Source organism: Ictalurus punctatus, chromosome 29 (genome assembly GCF_001660625.3).
Source record: "Ictalurus punctatus breed USDA103 chromosome 29, Coco_2.0, whole genome shotgun sequence".
NCBI classification, from domain to species: Eukaryota; Metazoa; Chordata; class Actinopteri; order Siluriformes; family Ictaluridae; genus Ictalurus; species Ictalurus punctatus.
The window spans coordinates 3,960,943-3,985,535 of NC_030444.2; the positions used below are offsets into that span (position 1 = coordinate 3,960,943).

The window sequence follows — 24,593 nt, forward strand, 5'->3', positions numbered from 1 at the left end:
TAAGACTGATTTAACACCATGAGTTCATTGAACACTGCAAAATGTTCAGTTGACATGATGTGGAGTTTATTTCAAGACTGTAGGTTGGAAATCAAACTGAAATTTTTATATATATAAATATATACAACTAAGTGTTAATGCAACACTGTCTGTATTAACACTGTATGCAATGCTGTAAAACTCAACTCTGCATGAACGCTGCACGAGCGTGTAAGAGTTAACTCAAGACCGATCGTTCGCCTTTACTCAACACTGAAAGTTGATTTAATCTGACATTATATGTGTTATTTCCACACGGCAGGTCTTAACACAACGCCGTAGTCTATGTATTTGGGTATTTATTCAGCATTTGTTATATGACCATCGTAGTACTTTGGGAGATTCTTAAACACTGTCCTTTAATACTTAAGATTTCAGTATTCGTTCAACATGATGAGTGAATTGAACATTGCCGATATGTTGCGTTAACATTGTATGTATTTTATTTCAACAAGATAAGGTTAAAAAAAATCATTCAATCAGTTTGTATATATTAAAAAAAAATGTAGGTGTTAATTCAACACTGTAAGAGTTCATTCATCACCTCATGTTTGAGCACCAGAGTACGTGTTAATGCTGCACTGCAGGACTACACTGAATACTGTAATAGTTCGTTCAAGATTGTACATGTTGATTAGGAGAATGTAACTTTGTGTTCATTTAACGCTTTATGTGCATTGTTTCAACGCTGCTGATTTGAGGTGTTTATTGAAAGCTTTTTCAGCACCAGAGGTGTTAATCCACCAATGTATTATGTAACTCTGCGTGCATAATTTAACACGGTCGGCGTATTATTTCAGTAATACGGGTTTTAGCCGAACACCGCAATGTTCGTTGTAAAAACATGTATGTTAACACGGTATTTGTTATTTCAGCACCACAGGTGCTCATGCACCCTGATTACTAATCATTTATCATTGCAGGGGTTTGTTCAGGAGTAGTGGATTTTTATTGATTTCTTTTTCAAAATGATCAGCACCCTTATAATTAATACTTTGTGACATGTACCCTAGAGAGAATAATGTCTAACAAAGTTGGAGACACTTGTAGAGAGGACAAGTTGCTCAACTTTATGTTGTTACAGTAGGTTTGGGCGCATGGACTTACAGTTTCAATTCAGTACGCAGACTTTCGGGTGTTGGTGGTGGTTAGCACGTTTGCCTCGCACCTCCGGGGTTGGGGGTTCAACTCCCACCTCCACCCTGCATGTGTGGAGCTTGGATGTTCCCCCGGTGCTTTGGGGGTTTACTCTGGGTACTCTAGTTTACTCGTACAGTCCAAAAACAGGCGTTGTAGGCTGATTGGCGTTTCTAAATTGTCTGTAGCGTGTCAGTGTGTGCGCGATAGGCTGGCACAGCGTCCAGGGTGTCTGCCGCCTCGTGCCCAGAGTCCCCTGGGATAGGCGCCAGGCTTCCCCGCGACCCTGAGTAGGATCAGGATGGATTGATGGACTTTCAGTTGGGTTCATGTACGGACACGGAGATATTCAATACAAGAAAAACGTTATTTTGTCTTGATATGGAAGTATTATTTTGTTGACAGCTCTGTCTACAGCCAAGTTTGAACATCCAGCCAGGTTCAAAAATATATCACTAAAATATGAGCAGGAATTCCTGATGTCTTCAGTCCTCACAAGAGCCCAGTGACAAAAACAACCCTAAAACATCAATGATTCATATTTTACTTTGGCTATTGGGTGCTTTTCCTTCCATGCAGTCCCGTTCTGTCACCAAACCTGCTGAAATTTTGATTTCGCTCTCATCTGACTCCAACACACAGTTTTAATGACACTTGGTGAAGGACAAGTGTTGCGCTCAGGAAGAGCTTCCTTTCGGGATGCTTCCAAACAGCACGTTTAGTGCTTAGCAGTTGATTTCTGAAACCGACGTGTACAATTTTTACAACTGTAATCCAATCGTTTCGGGCAGATTAAAATATTTTGCAGAGAAAAATACTATATTTTAAAAAGTAGTCACAATGAGAATCATTTCGTTAAATCGTTGCTCCTATTGAGTGGAAAATTTGAATGATTGTGTGGTAATGTAGAATTTAATTGGGTACACCGGCGTTTGTGCTCATTTTTATGAAGAGTGCCGATAATTCTGGCGGGCACTTTATATGTATTTTATTGTTCAACACCTACAGGTTTCAGTATCACCGGTGTCGCTGCCAGCTGTAGGCAGTAATTTAGCACTGTGTGAATTTAGCAGTGTGTGTGGTATGTTAATTCAGCACTGTATGTTGCTACATGTCTTTATTTCGCACTGTAGGTGTTTGTCTGAAACTTCAGCACAGCGGGTCTTAACTTCACGTTGCTCTGGTTAACCATCACTGTAATACTTAAACGAAGACTGTACGTCTTCTTCTGTTGCTTTCATTCTATACTGCGTTCATTCATATAGCAACGCAGGAAAGAATTCAGTAATGTAATACTTCATTCCAGACTAGAATATAATTAATTCCTTCAGAGTTGATCCAGGGGTTAATTTATCAGCACAACAGATCAGTCAATCTCGTAATAGTTCATTCCAGGCTGTAAGTATTCATTTATTTAACGCTACTGTTTAACGTATGAATTCATTCAGTGTTGGAATAATAAATTCACACCTCGAGTACTATCGGCTCGACAGTGTAAGAATGAACAGGGTTAATTTAACCCTATATGTGTGTTGTTTCAATGCTGCACGTGCTTAACGCTGTATGTTAGTTTCAAATTGTTCATTTAAAACCACAGCTGTTAGTTTAGCACTAATGACTTTTTGGCATAATTTCTGTTCATATCATATACACAGGTATATAGTTCTATATAACTATAATATATCTGCATGACTTTTACATCACTATTCATATGTGTGGTATAAATACCAGGAAAACAAAATATCGCAGGTTTTTATTGATTGATTGATTTATTTATTTGTATTACTGCATCGTACTGTGTGTTCTGTAACTGTACCGTATAGCGCTGCTGTGGCACTGCATGTGTTAAGGTTGGTGAGGGAAGCTTCTAGAGTTCTAGAGTTTTTTTAGTCAAACCAACATGAAAACCTGTACCACATTTAACGGTGAATACAAATTCCTATATATTTATATATTTATATATATATATATATATATATCTTTTGCGATATGATTATCTGTACAATTAACAATATAAATTTTTTTCTCCTTATTATATCACTATACTGGTTTATTCTTAGACCCCTATATAAATCGATATCAGCTGATATGTAGGTAAATCCAGCCTTTATGCCGGTAGATATAAGTCATGGCCGATGCTCAAAGCCACAGTGGTGATACGTAGGATATAACTTTTATATGTAAAGAAAGACAAATGTAGTCATCAGGGTCATGTAGTGATCAGTCTATTTGTATCCGTGTGTGTGTGTGTGTTTTCTCAGGATTGTGATATATTATGGTGGGATGCGTTTTGCACCGAGTTCTTCGAGGACGATGCAACGTTAACGCTCTCCTTCTGTCTCGAGGATGGACCAAAGACATATAGTGAGTATTCCGTGCGAAAAATCCGACAAATCCATTATCGAATGAAACAGGCAGCGGTCTGTACGGATGCTGCGATGTGATCGGAGGTCCCGATCGAGGCAGACGTAAATAAATAAATAAATAAATAAATAAATAAATCTAATAAAATCTCTGTCTCAGTCAAGCATCCTCTTATCTGTGTGACTCTCTGTCTCAAAAGTAAAAATAAGGTGAATTGCAGATGTTGCTTAATCTGCGCTGTGATTCCGAATCAGTCGATTTAAAAGGCGTTGTGTTGCAAACAACAGAGATGTTTACCAACACTGTCATCATCATCCTGATCCCTCAGGCGCAGTGTCATTCACAAATTCCGGCGGGAGAGAGAGCGAAGGGAGAGGCGAGAAACAGAGAAAAGAGAGAGGAAAGCGTGTGTGTGAGGGGGGTGAGATAGATAGAGGAGAGATAGATGGGGGGGTTGCGCGTGCGTGTGTGTGTGTGTGTGTACGTGGGGGGACTTCATTTCCTCATTCCAAATGTACGGGGCAAGACTTGATTGGCAGGTACGAGGTGATTAAATAAACATGCTGCTTCAGACTTCACATGCGTCTCCCGGCATGACTGACAACCGCAGAGCTCTAAGTAGTGTGTGTGTGTGTGTGTGTGTGTGTGTGTGTGTGTGTGTGTGTGTGTGTGAGATTGTGTCTGTGTGTGCACAGTCTGTTGGACTTAAAGCTCCAGCTCTATTCAGGAGACTATTTATTTCTAATTTCTAAAAGGACTCCCAAGTGTAGCTGGAGCTGAACAAATAAACATATATATATATATATATATATATATATATATATATATATATATATATATATATATATATATAATTATAATTATATATTCAAATATATCAAGAAACATTTTTCTTTATCGATTTTTATTCAGTTTGTTCTGTTCTACTCCGTTTATTCCATTCCTTCGAGTCCGTCCTTTTCTACTCTGTTATGATTATAGATAATGTGTCAAGTGGCATCCCTAATCCTTAACCCCGCATTCTTCCTCTCTCCTTATCGTCCTCTCTCGTTCACCGTCTTCCTCCTAGCGATCGGACGGGCGCTGATCCCCCGTTTCTTCGGCACGCTATACGAAGGAGGAGTGTACGAGCTGTTTTTCGAGCTCAAGCACACAAAAGAGTCATTCAGCAGCTCAGCCATCACTGTAGACTGCCACCAGTGCACCATGATAACACAACATGGCAAGCCAACGTTCACAAAGGTACACACACACACACACACACACTGCACCTATACTGTACATAAAGTATCAACAGCAGCAAAGCAGTAGCTGTAGATACACGCCTATATATGTTTTCGCGTCTTCTTTTCCTCTTTCTCTTACATATTCACATATTCCTTTGCTCACACACAAAACCCCTCACTCTCTCATCCTCACACACGAGCACAGGCGCTGCACAGTGCGAGCAGTAATGTGTTCCTCCTCATTGTGAATTCAGGGCTGCGCTGCACAAAACAAAAAAAGGAAAATATAGCTCCCCCTTTCCCTCCCCCCCTCCTTTCAACCTCTTGCTCCCCCCTCTCTCTCGCTCTATCGCTCTCTCTCTCTCTCTCTCTCTCTCACACACACACACACACACACACAGAAGCTCCCTTCAGCCTCTCTATTCAATACCCTCTTTATTATTTCTTAAAATATATGTGGTATCAATTCATGTTACTGTAAAAGTCTAATTGGTTAATCACAGAACATCGCATTACTGAGATGTATACTACCTAGCCTGATCTAATTCATTCAGCATAAACGAGGGACATGTGCAATCACAAGTGTGAAGTGTTGTGATAAATTCATCATGTGCTAATTGTACAACCCACTATCATGGTCGTTGGTATTTCTCAATATCAGCTTAGATCGTTACATCCTCTAAGAGGATGACATTAAATGACATGTAACACTGCAGCTGCAGGGCAATAGATATATTATTCATTGAGGAGAACGGAAATGTGTCTCGTTTTCATTTTATAGCCCAGCACTAATAAACGATCTGTTATGACTGGTCAGAAGGTGTTAATTAATTTTCTACAACAGCTCCGACAGTAGTCTTGGCTGGAAGTCAAATCACAGGTTTATACTAACGCACTAATAAATACTCATTCGCAGGGACTTGAATAGCAAGCGATCTAAGATTCATTTAAACAGACTGAATAAAACGTGTTGAAGGGCTTTCAAGTGGAACAACAGAAAAGCAGTCGCACTATCTTTATTGAGATCACGAGTCCTAATCCTGACAGCGCCACAGCCTATAGAGTAAAACTAGCCGTGCTGTCTTTCCCCTGTCAATCACAGAGGCACTAGCCGATCTGCAGCCCATGTATGTGGAAGAGGGCAGATAGCGCTTGCAGCAGTTTGAAAAGATGCAATTGGCTGATTTCACATATCGCAGTGGAAACACGTCTTAACCTTCACCTCTTTCCATTTGGTAGCTGTCGTGATGATAAGAGAGAGCCGGTGGGTAGGAATTGGCAAATGATGAAATTGATGCGTGTGTGTTGTTACTTAACAAAGGGAAATATATCATCATTGATATATGAAGCGATCTAGATGGAGTGTGGGATGTCAGCACTTTGTAACAGTCAGTAAGTTTTAAGGCGAGTCTTTAGGACAGAGGACGCTGTGCTTTCCGCAAAATGTTATAACGCAAGTGATAAGAGAAACAAACTATTTTTCGTGGATATTCGACAACATTAAAAGTAAATAAAACTGAGGTAAATGGTTAAACGTCAATAAAGCTGAGGTAAATGGTTAGAGGTAAATGGTTAAATGTAAATAAAAATGAGGTAAATGGGTAAACGTAAATAAAGCTGAGGTAAATGGTTAGAGGTAAATGGTTAAACGTAAATAAAACTGAGGTAAATGGTTAAACGTAAATAAAGCTGCGGTAAATGGTTAGAGGTAAATGGTTAAATGTAAATAAAACTGAGGTAAATTGTCAAATGTAAATAAAAGTGAGGTAAATGGGTAAACGTAAATAAAACTGAGGTAAATGGTTAAATGTAAATAAAACTGAGGTAAATGGTTAAATGTAAATAAAATTGAGGTAAATGGTTAAACATAAATAAAACTGAGGTAAATTGTGAAACATAAATAAAACTGAGGCAAATGGTTAAACGTAAATAAAACTGAGCTAAATGGTTAAACATAAATAAAACTGAGGTAAATTGTCAAATGTAAATAAAACTGAGGCAAATGGTTAAACGTAAATAAAACTGAGCTAAATGGTTAAACATAAATAAAACTGAGGTAAATGATTAAACGTAAATAAAACTGAGGTAAATGGTTAAACATAAATAAAACTGAGGTAAATTGTCAAATATAAATAAAACTGAGGTAAATGATTAAACGTAAATAAAACTGAGGTAAATGGTTAAACATAAATAAAACTGAGGTAAATGGTTAAACATAAATAAAACTGAGGTAAATGGTTAAATGGAAATAAAAATGAGGTAAATGATTAAATGGAAATAAAACTGTAAATGGTTAAATGTAAATAAAGCTGAGGTAAATGGTTAAATGTAAATAAAACACAGGTAAATTGTCAAATGTAAATAAAACTGAGGTAAATGGTTAAACGTAAATAAAACTGAGGTAAATGGTGAAACGTAAATAAAACTGAGGTAAATTGTCAAATGTAAATAAAACTGAGGTAAATGGTTAAACGTAAATAAAACTGAGGTAAATGCTTAAATGTAAATAAAACTGAGGTAAATTGTCAAATGTAAATAAAACTGAGGTAAATGATTAAACGTAAATAAAACTTAGGTAAATGGTTAAACGTAAATAAAACTGAGGTAAATGGTTAAACATAAATAAAACTGAGGTAAATGGTTAAACGGAAATAAAACTGAGGTAATTGGTTAAATGGAAATAAAACTGAGGTCAATGATTAAATGTAAATAAAACTGTAAATGGTTAAACGTAAATAAAGCTGAGGTAAATGGTCAAATGTAAATAAAACTGAGGTAAATGGTTAAATGTAAATAAAACTGATGTAAATGGTTAAATGTAAATAAAGCTGAGGTAAATGGTTAAATGTAAATAAAACTCAGGAAAACAATGTACTGAGGTAAACAGGATCTGTAAGACACTGTAAGACTGTGAGACAATAGAGAGTATGCACGTGACGTCACGGAAGGCGGAACTCGCCGCAGTCACGCCCAATGAGTGGCAAAAAGACTGAGCGGCAGCATTAGTGTACAGCATTATTTCTTCGAAAACACAGAAAAAAACGCATCTAAAATGGGAAAATCTGTCGTGCAATCGACTGTGCTAATAGACTCAACAAGAATTCTGAGCTACCTTTTTACAGAGGGCCAAAAAAACATTCAGTCCATTTTTACTAAGTCGAGCAGTGTAAGTGTAAGTACTTTAGGCATGTGGTATTTATATTGTACAATGATGAATAATTTGCTACATATTTTTTTAAGCGCTGCCTATTTCTGCTCATTCCTTCTCTGATTGTGTTTTACCTTCAGAAATATATAAGTGGAAGCAGTGTTAGCTACAAACAAACTAGGACTAGCTAGCTTACGGGTTACCAGATAAAATTATATAATAAAATAAAAATATTTCTACATACCTGTCCACATACAACCAGAATGTTTATTAGTGTTCTTGTCACTTTCATTTGAAGTAGGACCAAGCGTCAAGGCTTTTGCATGCCTTCAGCCTTTGCTTAGTGTATTTCCCCGAAATCAGGTACATATAAATTTCGGGAAAACCAATTTCCGGCCATATACCAATGTCCATGGGCCACAGGTTCTTGGGCAAGTTGTAAGGGTCACTGTCAAATCCAACTGCCTTTAATTTAAGATGATAATCAGTTGTGTTAGAGTTTTTGCCGCTTCCCCTAATAAAACCAGCCATTTTGCTGGATGTTTTGCCACTCAGTCCGGCCGAGGGGGGAGTGTTCTGGCGGTAAAGTGACGTCGATGCATACCCACTATTAGCCAAGTAGCTATCACAAATTCTAGGCTTTGCCAAGATTGAAAAGTAAAGACTCGTACTGCAGTCTTGCTAATTTAATCTCTTATATAAAATAGGCTATGGTCATACAGTTAGTGTTTGGGAAGACAAGATAAATTTACTTATAAAGCTACATCATAGCTAACAGAACATAGCAGGCACTGTCTGTATGGTTAATTGTCTTTTCCTGACAGTCTTAACATGTTATCTTCATGTCTGTCCCTAAATATAGTTGTTGTCTACAATTTTATTGTTTATTATTTTACACTGTTGAGCATTTCAAGCAACTCTGGCTCCTTTTTGTCCCATTCAGTTCTTGTGTTCTCTTTTCAAATACTAGCTAGTACTAGTATATATTTCTAGCTAGTGTGTGTATATGTATATTTTTTTGTGAGTTTCTTTGTGAGTGTTGCAGCCAAAAATGCTTGATTTTTCTGAGATTGTTTTCAATATTTGCGATGAAATTTGCGGAGTGTTTTGTGCTTCTTCTTTTTTTTGCAGAAAACTACTTCACAATTACACAAAATCATTTTGTATGTTCTTTTGCAGGCATGTTTGTTGGTTTGTTGGTAAACCGTTTAGCTGTACTCATGTTCGACGCACATGAATTGAAGACGGCTTTGACCGAATGCGCGTCATGATGACATCACATGACCCGTCTCTGCCCAAAATCTGCGGAAAATCTGTGGTCATTTTGAAAAATTGCAAGCTCCTTGATTTTGGATTCATTACTGCAATCGCAAAATCCTGGAGGGACTGATTTTCATCGCCTTTCCATCAACTGTGCAAAACACAAGCCACTACAAGGGTTAATGATCGGGGTGCCAGTTGTGTCCCCCTGATTCATACATTTACAGATATGTATGTAAAGTAAAGTTAAAACAGATTTTACTTTAAATAGGTAAAGTGTCTTTCACGACGACGTGTGTACATGTTACAGTTAAATAACATAAAACATTAATACAAAAATCTGCCTAGAGCCCTTAAAAAACAGCATTTTGCCAGACCCAGCCCGCTATAACTACACTTTACCTTCAAATATATACTTTATATTAAAATACTTTAAAAATATATTACTATGTTTGCATTAATGTGTGAATTCATGCCTGAAACATCTTTTTCCAATGGTTGGTATTGCAAAAATTTACATTTCAGTTCACATTCTCTCAACCCTATTTCCTGAACACATTCACCCGTATGAAATATTTGGAATGTTCATAATTTACACGTTGCATCATGCAAATTTCCTAATGATCACGGGAAGAATATTTATATTATATTAGATATTTATATTTAGAAGATAATTACGTTCTCTCGTTCTTTTTTCTTTATTTTTCTTTATATTCACTGACAAGGTCACCTTGAAAGTATAACTATATACAGTATCTCACAAAAGTGAGTAAACCCCTCACATTTTTGTAAATATTTGATTATATCTTTTCATGTGACAACACTGAAGAAATGACACTGCCACAATGTAAAGTAGTGAGTGTACAGCTTGTGTAACAGTGTAAATTTGCTGTCCCCTCAAAATAACTCAACACACAGCCATTAATGTCTAAACCGTTGGCAACAAAAGTGAGTACACCGCTAAGTGAAAATGTCCAAATTGGGCGCAGTTAGCCATTTTCCCTCCATGGTGTCAAATAACTTGTTAGTGTTACAAGGTCTCAGGTGTGAATTTGGAGCAGGTGTGGTTAATTTGGTGTCATCGCTCTCGCACTCCCTCATACTGGTCACTGGAAGTTCAACATGGCACCTCATGGCAAAAAACTCTCTGAGGATCTGAATAAAAGAATTGTTGCTCTACATAAAGATGGCCTAGGCTATAAGAAGATTGCCAAGACCCTGACACTGAGCTGCAGCACGGTGGCCAAGACCATACAGCGGTTTAACAGGACAGGATCCACTCAGAACAGACCTAGCCATGGTTGACCAATGAAGTTGAGTGCACATGCTCAGCGCCATATCCAGAGGTTGTCTTTGGGAAATAGACGTATGAGTGCTGCCAGCATTGCTGCGGAGGTTGAAGGGGTGGGGGTCAGCCTGTCAGTGCTCAGACCATACACCGCACACTGCATCAAATTGGTCTGCATGGCTGTCGTCCCAGAAGGAAGCCTCTTCTAAAGATGATGCACAAGAAAGCCCGCAAACAGTTTGCTGAAGACAAGCAGACTAAGGACATAGATTACTGGAACCATGTCCTGTGGTCTGATGAGACCAAGATAAACTTATTTGGTTCAGAAGGTGTCAAGCGTGTGTGGCGGCAACCAAGTGAGGAGTACAAAGACAAGTGTGTCTTGCCTACAGTCAAGCATGGTGGTGGGAGTGTCATGGTCTGGGGCTGCATGAGTGCTGCAGGCACTGGGGAGCTACAGTTCATTGAGGGAAGCATGAATGCCAACATGTACTATGACATACTGAAGCAGAGCATGATCCCAGCGTGTATTGCAGCATGATAACGACCCCAAACACACCTCCAAGACGACCACTGCCTTGCTAAAGAAGCTGAGGGTGAAGGTGATGGACTGGCCAAGCATGTCTCCAGACCTAAACCCTATTGTGGGGCATCTGTGGGGCATCCTCAAACGGAAGATGGAGGAGCACAAGGTCTCTAACATCCACCAGCTCCGTGAGGTCATCATGGAGGAATGGAAGAGGACTCCAGTGGCAACCTGTGAAGCTCTGGTGAACTCCATGCCTAATAGGCTTAAGGCAGTGCTGGAAAATAATGGTGGCCACACAATATATTGACATTTTGGGCCCAATTTGGACATTTTCACTTAGGGGTGTACTCACTTTTGTTGCCAGCGGTTTAGACATTAATGGCTGTGTATTGAGTTATTTTGAAGGGACAGCAAATTTACACTGTTACACAAGCTGTACACTCACAACTTTACATTGTAGCAAAGTGTCATTTCTTCAGTGTTGTCACATGAAAAGATATAATCAAATATTTACAAAAATGTGAGGGGTGTACTCACTTTTGTGAGATACTGTACTTATATAACTATATAAATAATCCTGCTTTAAATGTTAAGCGAATTCTTATGCCAGTAGCACACTACATTTTGTGTATTTGCTAATTCTTTGCTATAAAAAAAACAACTCAACCCTGTTACTTTCACCCCTGTTGCTCATTTAAGAGCAAAATGCAGCCATTGTCAGCAAAGAAACCTTGAAAAAAATTGCTCTTATTCCCTGAGATAGATTTTTTTATTAATAGTTTCATGCATGATTTCTTAGATTCATTGTTGGAAAATTATTATTATTATTATTTAAAAAAGAAGCTTAATTTTTAAGAGTTGCAAGGGCTAAATGGCACTCCCAATTGTGGAATCACCCACAAAACTACAGTTCAGATACTAATCAGTTGTAAAATAGTCATGTAGAAAGTTGCAAGACACTTGGCAAGCGTTCAGGTTTGGTGGTGGTCCATGCAACCAGAGCTGGAAAAAAATCTAGGCTATGAAGGATCTGTGTATAGCCTTTACTCAGTGCGAGAACCCTTACTCAGTATGAAAAAAAGTGCACAATTGTTGCATCAAAAGGTCACAATTAAAGTACACATTCAAGTTCACCTGGTATGTATATGTATATGTGTGTGTGTATGTATATATATATATATATATATATATATATATATATATATATATATATATATACATTTCTTTGTTTTCTGATATGCATGTATAATGAATGTAATGTATAATATTCATATATCACTATATGCTAATGCAAACTTCTGCATGGCAGAGCTATATCTAACTTTGCTCTTTACTTCGATTTGAGCTAACTAGCCCAAATACTTATGTGCGTGCGTGCTAGTGTGTGTGTGTGTGTGTGTGTGTGTGTGTGTGTGTGTGTGGAGGCATTGATTAGAGTGCGTCTGCTGGGATTACATCCCGCCTGTTGCCATGCCAACCTCTCAGTTACCCACCGTTCCTCAGGCAACAGAATGTTGGGGTTCAGAGTTCCAAATAGAGAAATTTCTCCTCTGAAATTGCCAGTTTAATGAGTAAATCATTTTCCATGGAATCGAAGCGCTGGTTCTCTGAAACAACGTAGATGATTTAAAGTCAAAAAGCTTACATTTCACTTAGTTACTGGAAATTGTCCATTAAAATGCCATTAAATATCATTTATCCATTAAAAAGTACAGATAAACACGAGGACGTAATGTCCAATTTATAAGTATATTTGAAGTTATTTAGACTTGTATTTTAACGTATATAACACTCACAGCACACATCTAATTGTTCTTTTTCTCTTTCTTTGTCCGTCATGCTTTCTCTCTGTCTGAGTGTCTGCACACTCTCCATCATCCTCCGTCACGTTCATGTTTTTCTCTGTCTTTATCGTTCTTTTCCTTTGACTACGATGAATAAGAATATGATGCACATACTGAACAGAAATTCAATCCAGTTCTAAACTGTGAATATGTGATTGTCCTGATCGAAACCTGGGTTTGATGAAGTGTCGCTGAATCACGCTGAAATACTTTATCAATCTTTTATCAATCTTTTGTCAATCATTTCATTCAGTCTACACTGGGGGGAAAAAATGCAAAAGTTTTGGAAAGGCTAGTTTTCTTCGTATTCATGCGCATATGATGATAAATGTACTATAACTTACCAAGCACGTTCACAGCACAGCCAACTTTGCATTTAATGACGCCCACAAAACACAATAAAACGCAAAGCTCCTAGTGCACTGAAGCATGGCGTGCGCTAAAATCTTTCAGTAATGCAGCTCAGCCACTGCAGTGCATCGGATGCCATAGACACGCCTTAACTCTTCCTCCTTTTATAGGGCGCCATTACTTTTGTCTTAATCAAATGACTAGTTTAATTGTCTTAATTTATGGATTGATTTTTTTTTTGTATTGCTTTCTTTCATATGAAAGTCCTTCATATGAAATTTCATTCCGTTTCTAATTGAATTTATGTATAATTCAAATTAAATGTATATAAAATTGCATTATAAAGTACATTAGCGCATTTCCTTACAAACGCAGGAGCTGTCTTAGCATTTGAAGGTATCCTTAAATCTTATTTCTTATATAAACACTCCTGCAAACTATTTACTAATAAATAAATTCCTGTGACGAAATTGTCGTCTATCGCACTACACACTTGCTTTATGGAACTTTATCGATTATTATAATTGGATGCCTGTTTAACATCTATCTTACCATTTCACTTGCTCTGCATTTGCTCCCCAGGTGTGTACAGAGGGCCGTCTGATTTTGCTGTTTACCTTCGATGACCTCATGAGAATCAAGACATGGCACTTCACTATCTCACACTACAACGAGCTCATTCCTCGCAGCATGCTGGCCGTTCATGTGAGTCGAATAAAGGAACACGACTGTTTAACGCGACTGGTTCATGGGAATCCAATTTCCCTTGACGCCAATGAATCAAACACTTTTCTGATCAAATGTTTATTTTTTTTGTCCTTTATTTATGAGAGTTTAAACGTTCACACGAGTCCCGTTTGCTTTGTTCGTTCAAATCGAGCACTATTCACGAGTCCGCTTATATTCTTAGTGCGTATTAATCATGCTAATCTGATTTTCTGATTTAGTCAGATGCAGTTTGTAGGTCAGAGATTATCTATTGCTGTTCGTATGAGTAATACGTTCCTTTTTAATTAATTTGGCTGTTTGTCGTGATCGTTGGAAAACGTCGTAACCAGGCGACGTGTACTGTAATTGTATAAGGTGAATTATTATCAGCAGGTGTGGATAGGCGTGCTTTTGCGAATCCACTCTAATCAGGTTCTTTAATTCTCTTTTTTAAAAAAACAAAAAACGAGTGTGTGCTTTGTGTTGCAGCAAAGGGACAATTTAAGAGATTTTGCACTGATATTTTCATGGTAGAAATCACAGACTGGCTGACAGAATTTTACATTATTGTAACCTTTTTTTTTTGGTTTTGTTTTGTTTTCTTGTGTGTTTTGTGGACATAGATTAATTCTTCTTCTTTTTTATTTTTTTAACTGTATTGCTCTTACATTTGCATTAATAGAGTGTGCAATTGTGGAACTGAAGTATGTTCCCAATCACTAGGAGAGTTCCTAGACACTTGTATCACCATCTTGTGCACAGGTTCCCAACCGTGGGCCTGGAGTACTTCCTGTCCCACACACTGCAGTGTTTTGCCTGCTTGAACACACCCACTTCAACTCAGGATGAGCTGGCAGTTAGCTGGTTCATCGAATCAGATGTGTTCGAGTTGGGGAAAACACTACAGGGGGTACTCCAAGACCAGGATTGAGAAAGTGTGATCTACTGTATGGATATCCTGAGCGACTCTCGTGCATGTGAAGATCATTTTGTCAGTCAGTCAGTCAGTGAAAATGCTTCTTCATGGCCAGAAACGTGCCCGGATATATCATCTGGGTTTCAGGAGAACAAGACTGCTGAAAACAACAAGGCTGATTTCGATCACCAATTAACCAATTAGTTGTCTTAAATATTTCTTTGCAGAATTGCACTCAACGAATTCTACTACAGAACTCTTAACCTACCTTAATTAATCATTAATAACAGGCTACTATCTGCAATGCGTCGCCGAGATTTATCAGATATTCCGTCACGGCGGGAAGATATGTAGCGACTAAACGAGGCACCCAAGGTAACACCGTTCTGTACATTATTTCACCGCCTACGCACGCTATACAGTACGCCGCATCTGTATATTTCAAGACCCCAGCTGTTCAGATCTGACCAAACAAATTCAACGGCAAAAATAAATCTCCACCGCCTGCCTCGCAAAAACAAACACGCCGATGCTAAATCCGTTCCGCTTGCCGTGTGTGCTCGAGTGACGCGACTCATATTCGTTGTGTGTCCAAATCTTTAGGGCTGACTCAGAGATTTCTTCGGCAGGAATCAGTGAATCAGACTCGAAAGCAAGACGGAGACTCAGATGGATGACCTGACACACGACGTTTATTAAAAAGTTATTAAAAAATATGAAACGCTGTATTATTGCTCAACACTGCATAATGCGCATGCTTCATGACGTGAGTCGTGTTTTAAAGTGGGAAGGGAAAAAAAAACCCGTTCATTTTCATTTTTAACCCAATTTGTTGAAATACAAATGGCCGAATTTTGCCTAAAGAAGCACTAGATAATGTTTTCTGATTGAGCAGGAAAGATCGATAAATATAACCATAAATGTGATCTAGCTAGGAAACTAGATATGGTAGGACAACTCAGTACCTTGAGATTAATAATAATAATTATAATAATAATAATAATAATAATAATAATAATGATTCAACCAGGTACATGTCGCTTCCACTGTTTCTCACAAATTGAAGTATTACTTACATGAAAACGTAAGTTATTTCATGAAGCCAACAGCGTAGCAAAACAGTTTGCATACTTGAGGCGAATTTGGTCATGCTTGCTTAATTTCTCCATGGTAACATACAACGGCAATCCCATCAAACGTGTGCTTATTATGAAATGTATTATCGATTTTGTTGATTGGTTGCTGCAGCCCTTAAAGGCGTGTATTTCGAGTGTTTAAGGCAGGCTGCTATTTCTGTGCACCAAGCACTGTGCAAAAATATTTGACATATTTGAGGACACTCTATAAGCGCTCAAAAGAAGATCCAAACCTACAGGGCAGGAATGAAGAACATGAAGTGAATCAAGGGGTCATTCTTTCATTAAACGGGAAACCGCGAATAGGATGTTTTCATGCAAGTTTCCAAGAAACCCAGAATATCATATTGATGCGGATAACGTCGATTCAGGAGGCTGCGGTATGACAAAATTCCTCGGTGTTATTTTTATCAATCGAGGTGAAACCTTCTAGTGGCGCTGTTGGGCTGTTGCCATAGCAACATCTCTATTAATGAATTAGAGACGTATCGGGCCGGAGTGGTGAGAGAATAGCAAACGGAATAAAAGGAGTGTGTGTGTGTGTGTGTGTGTGTGTGTGTGTGTGTGTTTTCGTGCAAAGGCACAAGACCCTGGAGCTCTGGAGCAACTATCCAAAAACATCAGCAGAGTGGGACTAACCAATCTCACGCTGAACTACCTCAGAGTAAGACACACGTACACATGAACGCATACAAAAAATGTACAGTGCTATATTACATTACTAAGGGTGTGTGTGTGTGGGTGTGTTTGTGTAGCTGTGTATGATTCTTGAGCCAATGCAGGAGCTGATGTCAAGGCACAAAACATATGGCTTGAGTCCCAGAGACTGCCTGAAGACTTGCCTCTTTCACCAGTGGCAAAGGATGACAACACCACCAGGTATCTCACACACACACACACACACACACACACACACACACACACACACACACACACACACACACACACATCCCCCACAACCTAATTTTTTGCCCAAACTATTTTTCATGCTCTGCCCATCTATCTGTAGGGAATAATGATTAATAACAAAAAGCTCCATTGTTTCTTTACCCTTTTCCCCCTAAGCCTTTATTTCTTTTACTTTGTTCCTACGAAGGTAAATAACATCATAAAATTTATGGTTTCATTCACTGTAAACACGTTTCCCAATCACAATTAACACTTCAAAGTCCAGAGTACAGATCGTCAGGGGTATTGTGAAATTCTGCAATAACACGTCCTGCCTAATTAATGAGCCTTGTGACCGTGGGATATTTCAGGGCTATTTTACTGCTTTTTAAACACTCTTCTCAATAAAAGGCATGAAAAAGAAAATTATACTCAGCATGTTCTTTTTCTCTCTGTGTGTGACCGTTTTGCATGCGGTGTTATTAGGACTGAAATCTTTGCTTTTTTTGTAAAATATAGGTTATTTTGTGTTTTGAGCAAGATAGCGTGTTAGGGAGGTTAATAGTTTATAACTGACTGAAAATTCTGTTTATTTCAGTCGGACCTTCGCCCAACTTTAAGACAGAAATTTTTCAGACAAGTTCCAAAAAATGTAAGTATCCATCCATTTAGCCATACAATTAATATATCCATCCATCTACCCATAGATTCCATCTATCTGTCCGGCCATCCATTCATCCATCTGTTCTCCATATCCATATGACCAATCAGTCATCCATCTATCCATCCAGCCATTCATCCATTTAGCCATCCAATTAATGCATTCATCTATTTACTCACAGTTTCCATCCATCTGTCCAACCATCCATTCATCCATCCATCTATTCTTCCATCAGTTTATCCATCCAATCAATACATCCATCATCTACCCATAGATTCCATCCATCTGTCCAGCCATCCATCCATTCATCCTTCTATTCTCCATATCCATCTGCCAGTCAATCATTCATCTATCCATCCATCCATTTAGAAATCCAATCAATACATCCATCTATCTAGCCATAGATTCCATCCATCTGTCCAACCGTCCATTCATCCATCTATTTTCCATATCCATCTGCCAATCAGTCATCCATCCATCCATCCATCCATCCATCTATTCATCCCATCCTTCAATCCTTTGGTTCATCCATTCATCATATCCTCATATTCCATTCCATATTCCTATAAATTGATGCAAGTAAAGCTGTTGAAGAATTTCAACATGTTCCCTTGTACTGAGAATACATTGCAAAAACTGTTGACTTGTAACACATACATAATAGAAGTCTAAGGGCAGTTGTTAAATTGTGACAATAAATGTTTAAAACATGGAACTATATATCAAGAATTTAAACAACACTTGGGGCAACACAGTGTGGCTCAGGGGGTAGGATACAGGCTTACAGGTGCAAGTTCTGTAGTTCAGTCCTGAGCTTGGGTTGCTGCCTGTGTGGAGTTTCACAAGTTCTCCCTATGTCTGTGTTCTTCTCGACATTGGCTTTTTGTGACATCAATGCGCAATGAGACCCACACGACTACACTGGTAACTCTTAACCACAAATTGCTACCTCTAAAAACAATAGTCGCATTTCTGAAAGGTGAGTTTTTACAACTTTTTCAAATGCCTTTGACTGATAAAGCTGTGTTTCTCTTAAATGTGTATAACTGCCATCCCACCTGCACTTACTGTAGGCTTTCATTACAGGTTGACCATTATTTTCTCAGAGCAGGGAAACGGGTCAAAATTCTTGCCATTGATAACCACACATATGCTACAGATGCAGTACATAGAGATGAGGTTCAAAACACTGGCGTATTCTAGCAGTTTTTCTAAGCATACAATGTCATATAATGTAATTCCGTCACTGTCACGGTTATTATTTCGACAGTGTGAAGATGTAGGCAGATACTGTTTTCATACATTTCTCTATGCAGTGATGAGTGTATATTTGGGTGTTGTGTGTTTATGCATTACACCTTTCTCTTCATTGACTGACAGCGGAAACAGCCAAACCAACAGCGAAGAGAAGAAGAAGGCGGAACTCGGCTGGCAGCGCGTCCAATAACAGCGCAGGAAACAGCAAGAAACGCAGCCCGGCCAACAGCTTCAGTTTGCCCACGCAGGTATGTCCATACACATGCACGAAACACATACACACAGTGATACGCTGATGCAAACTACTCATAACATGCTAGCAAGACTGAATAATCTGTGTGTGTGTGTGTGTGTGTCTGTGTGAATGTGTTTTAAGAAATGAGGATAAGCTGTTTTCTAGATCGTTTAGCCTAATTGATAACAATTGCTGTGACGTTTTTTTTTTTTTTTTACCAGTTAATGATTATGCAAATGACTTTTTAACATTTTGATTTGATTCTGAAAGATTGATATTTACAAAACTGTAATTGTCCAGAGTTGTTCTTGCTAGTACCTGATAATGTGCTTTTATTTAACCCGTTTAATTGATGTGTTTGTAATTGATAGCAATTAGTCATAATTGACTTGATGATAATTAGTGCTGTCCGTCTCTGGTCCCCAGCCCAAACGCGTCGCCGGTGAATCGAGGGGTGGCGGGTGGCTGGAGGCGGAGCTTAGGTAGGTGAGTGACATGTGCAGATGGCTATCGCACAGCATGTGTTGCCTTAACGATCTAATTAGCAATGCGAACAAGCTTAATTGGCGAACATGTTGGAGGTATGCTTTGTCTGAATGGGCTAATTAAGGAGCAAAGAGATAGCGTCTGTAGACAAGGATGTGTGTGTGTGTGTGTGTGTGTGTGTGTGGAACAGTGTACGCATGAAGTTATTCGTTTGTCCATTCTCATCCTTCACATTCAAACTTTAAATCTACATTGCTAATTCACTTGTCTGGCATGTGACATGTGTTTTGATTAGAAATGGTACAAGTTTTGCTCGCATTCTTATTAGATACTGTGTTTCTAATCTTTTTTTTTTCTTTCTCTGTCTCCCACCCCCTGCCTCTACCTGTCTCTCTTTTTGTCTTTCCCCCTCTGTCTCTCTGTACCTCCCTCCCCCACTGTATTCCTCTCTCCCACTCTCTCACTCTCTCATCCACCCGCTCCTTTACCCCCCTCCCCTTCTCTCGCTCTCTCTCACTCACTCACTCACGCACTCACTCTCTCTCTCTCTTCTAATTCAATTCAGAGCAGCATTATTGGAATGACCATACCAAGATACATTATTACATTATTCTGTGTTCCTCTATATTTGTCCATTCATCAAATAAAATAATTCAAAATGGCATTTTACATCTATTCTAATATACCCATATGGAAATACCTTTCTACACAAAGAACACCGTGACACAGAAATATATTTACGCACATTTATGTCCGTGCTGTTAGGAGGAAAAAAAAAGGCATTTTTCAAGGGTTCTTTAAATAGTTGAAGATTCCGAGCTTCCTAAAGGGGCTGTATTTCAGGGAGGCAAATAGGATGTCGGAACAAAGTTCGCTCTCCAGATACTATTGTAAATGTTCACAATATTTACAGATAAGCAAAAAAAAAAAATAATCAACATTTAAATGTTTAGGATCTAATATTTTAGTTTAGTTGCTAAAATCTTTGGTGTAGGACAAGTGGTCTGAATAAGCACGTGAGATTTGTTTTAAAATAATGCCTTTGTATTATATATAATTGGAATATATATATATATATATATATATATATATATATATATATATATATAAATTATATGTATTAAAAAGTTTAATACATATTTTCTACATATAGGTGCTAGAATGCCATTAAGTTATAGCCTAAGGTATAATATAAAGTAAATCATTGAACATGGGGTATAACATATAGAAGTTATTAGATAGATAGATAGATAGATAGATAGATAGATAGATAGATAGATAGATAGATAGATTGATATGGTATGATATGATATGATATGATATATGATATTGCCATCTCCCAAGTTTCTTTGCTTAAGAAAGCAACAGTTCTCACCCTCCATGGTCTATACGATACATGATTCAAACACATAGCTACAGCAAAAGTTTGCTCATCAAATTATAATAATCTAATATATTATATTATAATAATATTCAAATGCATTTTATTTGAATAATTTGTCCACTCTAGTGCACACAGACACGCCTACACACACTGATACTATAATATTTGGCTAATGGAATATTTGACAAGAGCACATTAATCAGCGGCATGCGTAAATAAATACGCATAGGACAAAATCGAATTTGAGGAATATCTGATCTGTTCCTTGGTGCAAAGAAAATGGCCACGTAATGGCATTACAGTATTGGTGGCTGCATACAGTACATACCTTGTAACTCCTTATACGCAAAGGAAATTGGTTTAAAAATACCTACATCTCTACAGCGATGATTGAAATCAGCGTGAGCTGGATATGATTGATTAATTCCACATGGATTGCATAATAGACCTCTTAAAGATGTGATTCAAGGTCAGAGTTGGGACGACTCGGTTTATTACTTAGCTGCCTAAGAACGTTTTCATTGTTAGGACATTTAGCAAACTTTCCCTTAGTCACTCTTTTCTCCATTTTTTTCTTTGTTTCTGTATATCTCCTTTCTGTGCCTCCCTCCCCCTCACTATACATCTCTCTCTCTCTCTCTCTCTCTCTCTCTCTCTCTCTCTCTCTCTCTCTCTCACTCAACCCCTCCCTTCTTTCAGTCCCTCTCCAAATTCTATTAAATTCAGTATCTTTACTGGTATTACAATACTAATATAAAGTCTAATCATATAATATGGTATTTTTTTTTTTATATATATATATATATATATATATATATATATATATATATATATATATATATATATATATATATATATAATATGTATCCCAGTCTGAGAATACAGAAATATATTCATGCACACCACACACAGAGAGACTATATAATGACTGCTACTGTAATCTCAGTGTGCCCACACACTTTATGTAAGTACAGTATAGAAAATAATTTCAGTTTCTCTCTGACAGGACGTTCAACAAATGTTCTTTCTTTCTTTCTTTCTCTGTCTGTCTGCCTGTCTCGCTGTAGGATGTGATGGTGGTGGGGGAGCCCTCTCTGATGGGAGCCGAGTTGGGAGACGTGGACGAGCGTCTGATCACCAGGCTGGAGAACGAGCAGTACGACCCTGCTGGCGGTCTCCGGGACGACGGTCGCCATGACTACACCAACTCGCAGGCACTCGGCAACATCAACCGGGACGGCGAGCCCACCGCCGTGGCGATGCAGCGGTTGGAGTAACGGGAGCGCTACAGGAAAGGATCGAGCGAGGGGTGTGAGAGCGTGCTCATCTGGGGATGGAGAGAAGGAATTTGTGTATGTGTGTGTGTGTGTGAGAGAGAGAAAGAGAGCTATGACCTATGACAAATGATGTCATCCAATTTGTAAAACTATTACAATGGCTTTAATAGCATTTTTTTCTCAGTCTCCATCATCACAAACAGAAACCAATGTAAGGAAATGATAATCATGAAATATACATTCCCATTTCATAGGAAAGCTTTATAAATAATCAGCGCAATTAACTACTTTCATACCAGAATTTTTAAGCTTTTCAGTAATGATTCAGCTGTTCTGTATTGTTTGTTTTGGCTTTCCAAAATTGAATTTAAACTGTCTACTTTGTGAGTGTTGTGATGTTTTTTACTGCTGCAAAATTTCAACCGCAGATATCCCCCCACCTTTATTACTTAATTGTTTAATGCATAATGTAAAATACCTGCAGGTATGTGTATTTACTGTTATGTGTGTATTTTCTGTATGCTTTTCAACTATTTGCATCAATAAATTGTGTTTGGTTATGATAACGGGCGAAGGCCTTAGTTGCTTATTTAATATTCTTTAAATCGGTGACAAATTAAATAAAACATTTTCAATTACCTGAAGAAAACTGTGTGGAAAATTATTTTACAACCGTCATCACAGTATACAGTTGATTGCAAAGGTCTGCATCTCAATGGTTTATATACTCTCACTGACCACTTTATTAGAACCATCTGTACCCATGCTCCTTCCTGCAATTATCCAATCAGCCAATTATGTCTCAGCAGCACAATGAGTAAAAATCATGTGTATACAGGTCAAGAGCTTAAGTTAATTTTCACATCAACCATCAGAATGGGGAAAAAATGTGATCTCGGTGACTTTGACTGTGGCATGGTTGTTGGGGTCAGACAGGTTGGTTTGAGTATTTCAGAAACTGAAAAAGAACAGTAAAGAATGGTGTGGAAAAACCAAACACCTTCCTGAGTGTGTCAGTTCTGCAGGCAGAAATGTCTTGTTAATGAGAAAGAGGTCAAAGGTGAATGGCCAGACTAATTCAAGCTAAAAGGAAGGCTTTGGTAACTCAAATAACTATTCTTTACAACTGTGGTGAGCAGAAAAACATCTCGGACTGCTCGATACACTGAACCATGATTCAAATGGACTACAACAGAAGAAGAGCACACTCAGTTCCACTCCTGTATATATGAAAGCAGTTGGGCATACAGGTTAATAGACAATATTTAGTTCACATTTACAATTGGAAAACTTTTTCCCCTTCTAATAATATCTTAACATATACTGCTTAACCATGTTTTTTGTGATACTGAAGTAACGTCTGTGAAACCCAACACATTTTTGTTCCTGGGTAGTAAGTGTTATTTTCTGCTTGCTTATGCATCAAATGTATAGACAATGGCTATTGATGTCCTGAAACGTTTGTGACCATGACATTGATATTTGAAATGTACCTGTTTTCATTGAGAAAACGGACTTATTTGCATCTTTGCATCTCACATAAAGTCAGAAGAAATAACATATGAATCAAAATGAACATGTATTTTTTTTTTTTTACTAAAGTTAGACAAAAATCACCACAAAAGATCGAGAAGTGAGTAGTTCTTCCAGATTTACAATTGTATTGTAAATCACTTTCATGAAAAGTCCCACAAATATAGTCTTCCATTATGTTCTTGTTATATTGTTCTTGCTAGTGGCATTCAAAGTCCAGTATATCCTGGTGGAAGTGATTGCCCTGGTCCTCTGAGTATGCTACCATGTTCTGCTTGGATTTATAGAGCTGAGCATCAAGAATATGGGATTTGAGAGATATCCTGCAGCCCATTGTGCCGTACGAGTCTCAACCAGCGCCACATAGTTTTTGGCTTAAGAGGACCTGAACTACAAAGCTGTTCCAAGCCGGTTTCCTTCCTACTGAACTTCTTGGGGAATTCCTTGGTCTCAAGGATCTTCTTTAACTGTGGTCTGACAAAGACACCGGCTTTGAGTTTTGCCTCAAACAACTTAGGAGAGAAGTTTTGAAGGTACTTGAAGGCTCCCGACTCCTTTATCTAGAGCTGTGAAAAATTGTTTCATAAAGCCCAATCTGATAGGAAGTGGTGGCATCAGCACCTTCCAGGGGTCCACCAATGGCTCTCCACTGTAGTCAGTCCCACCTTTGGTAGTGCGCCTTGGTGTTCCTGTTGTCCGAAAGACAAAAAAAAATTGGTAAAACATTACAAACTTGGTAAAACATAGGAGACCTATGAGGAATGCCACCATTTTAAAGTCTCCAATAATCTCGCAGACGTACTCATCATACTTCAAGGCATTAAGCAATGTCTTGACACTGTTGTAATCCTCTTTGAGGTCAGAAAAAAATGACATATTTTGAAATTAACCTGTTTTACCTTTTTGTAAACAAAAAGATGCAAATT

General features: G+C 38.1%; 1 protein-coding gene across 3 annotated transcripts in view; it reads left to right on the forward strand.

Moving 5' to 3' along the window:
* The window catches only part of ldb2b (LIM domain binding 2b), a 23,430-nt gene extending 658 nt beyond the window's left edge, over window positions 1-22,772 (forward strand). Inside the window, exons 2-10 of one of the 3 annotated variants that reach the window (XM_017461707.3) lie at window positions 3,438-3,540; window positions 4,610-4,782; window positions 13,769-13,891; window positions 16,527-16,610; window positions 16,702-16,825; window positions 17,433-17,486; window positions 18,876-19,000; window positions 19,414-19,473; window positions 21,925-22,061. In XM_017461707.3, coding sequence (XP_017317196.1) covers window positions 3,438-3,540; window positions 4,610-4,782; window positions 13,769-13,891; window positions 16,527-16,610; window positions 16,702-16,825; window positions 17,433-17,486; window positions 18,876-19,000; window positions 19,414-19,473 — 846 coding nt within the window. In that variant the 3' untranslated portion in view covers window positions 21,925-22,061. Of the gene's footprint in view, window positions 1-3,437; window positions 3,541-4,609; window positions 4,783-13,768; window positions 13,892-16,526; window positions 16,611-16,701; window positions 16,826-17,432; window positions 17,487-18,875; window positions 19,001-19,413; window positions 19,474-21,924 lie in introns of all 3 variants that reach the window. The other 2 variants (XM_017461706.3, XM_017461705.3) reach the window with 2 other exon arrangements.
* The last annotated feature ends 1,821 nt before the right edge of the window (window positions 22,773-24,593 follow it).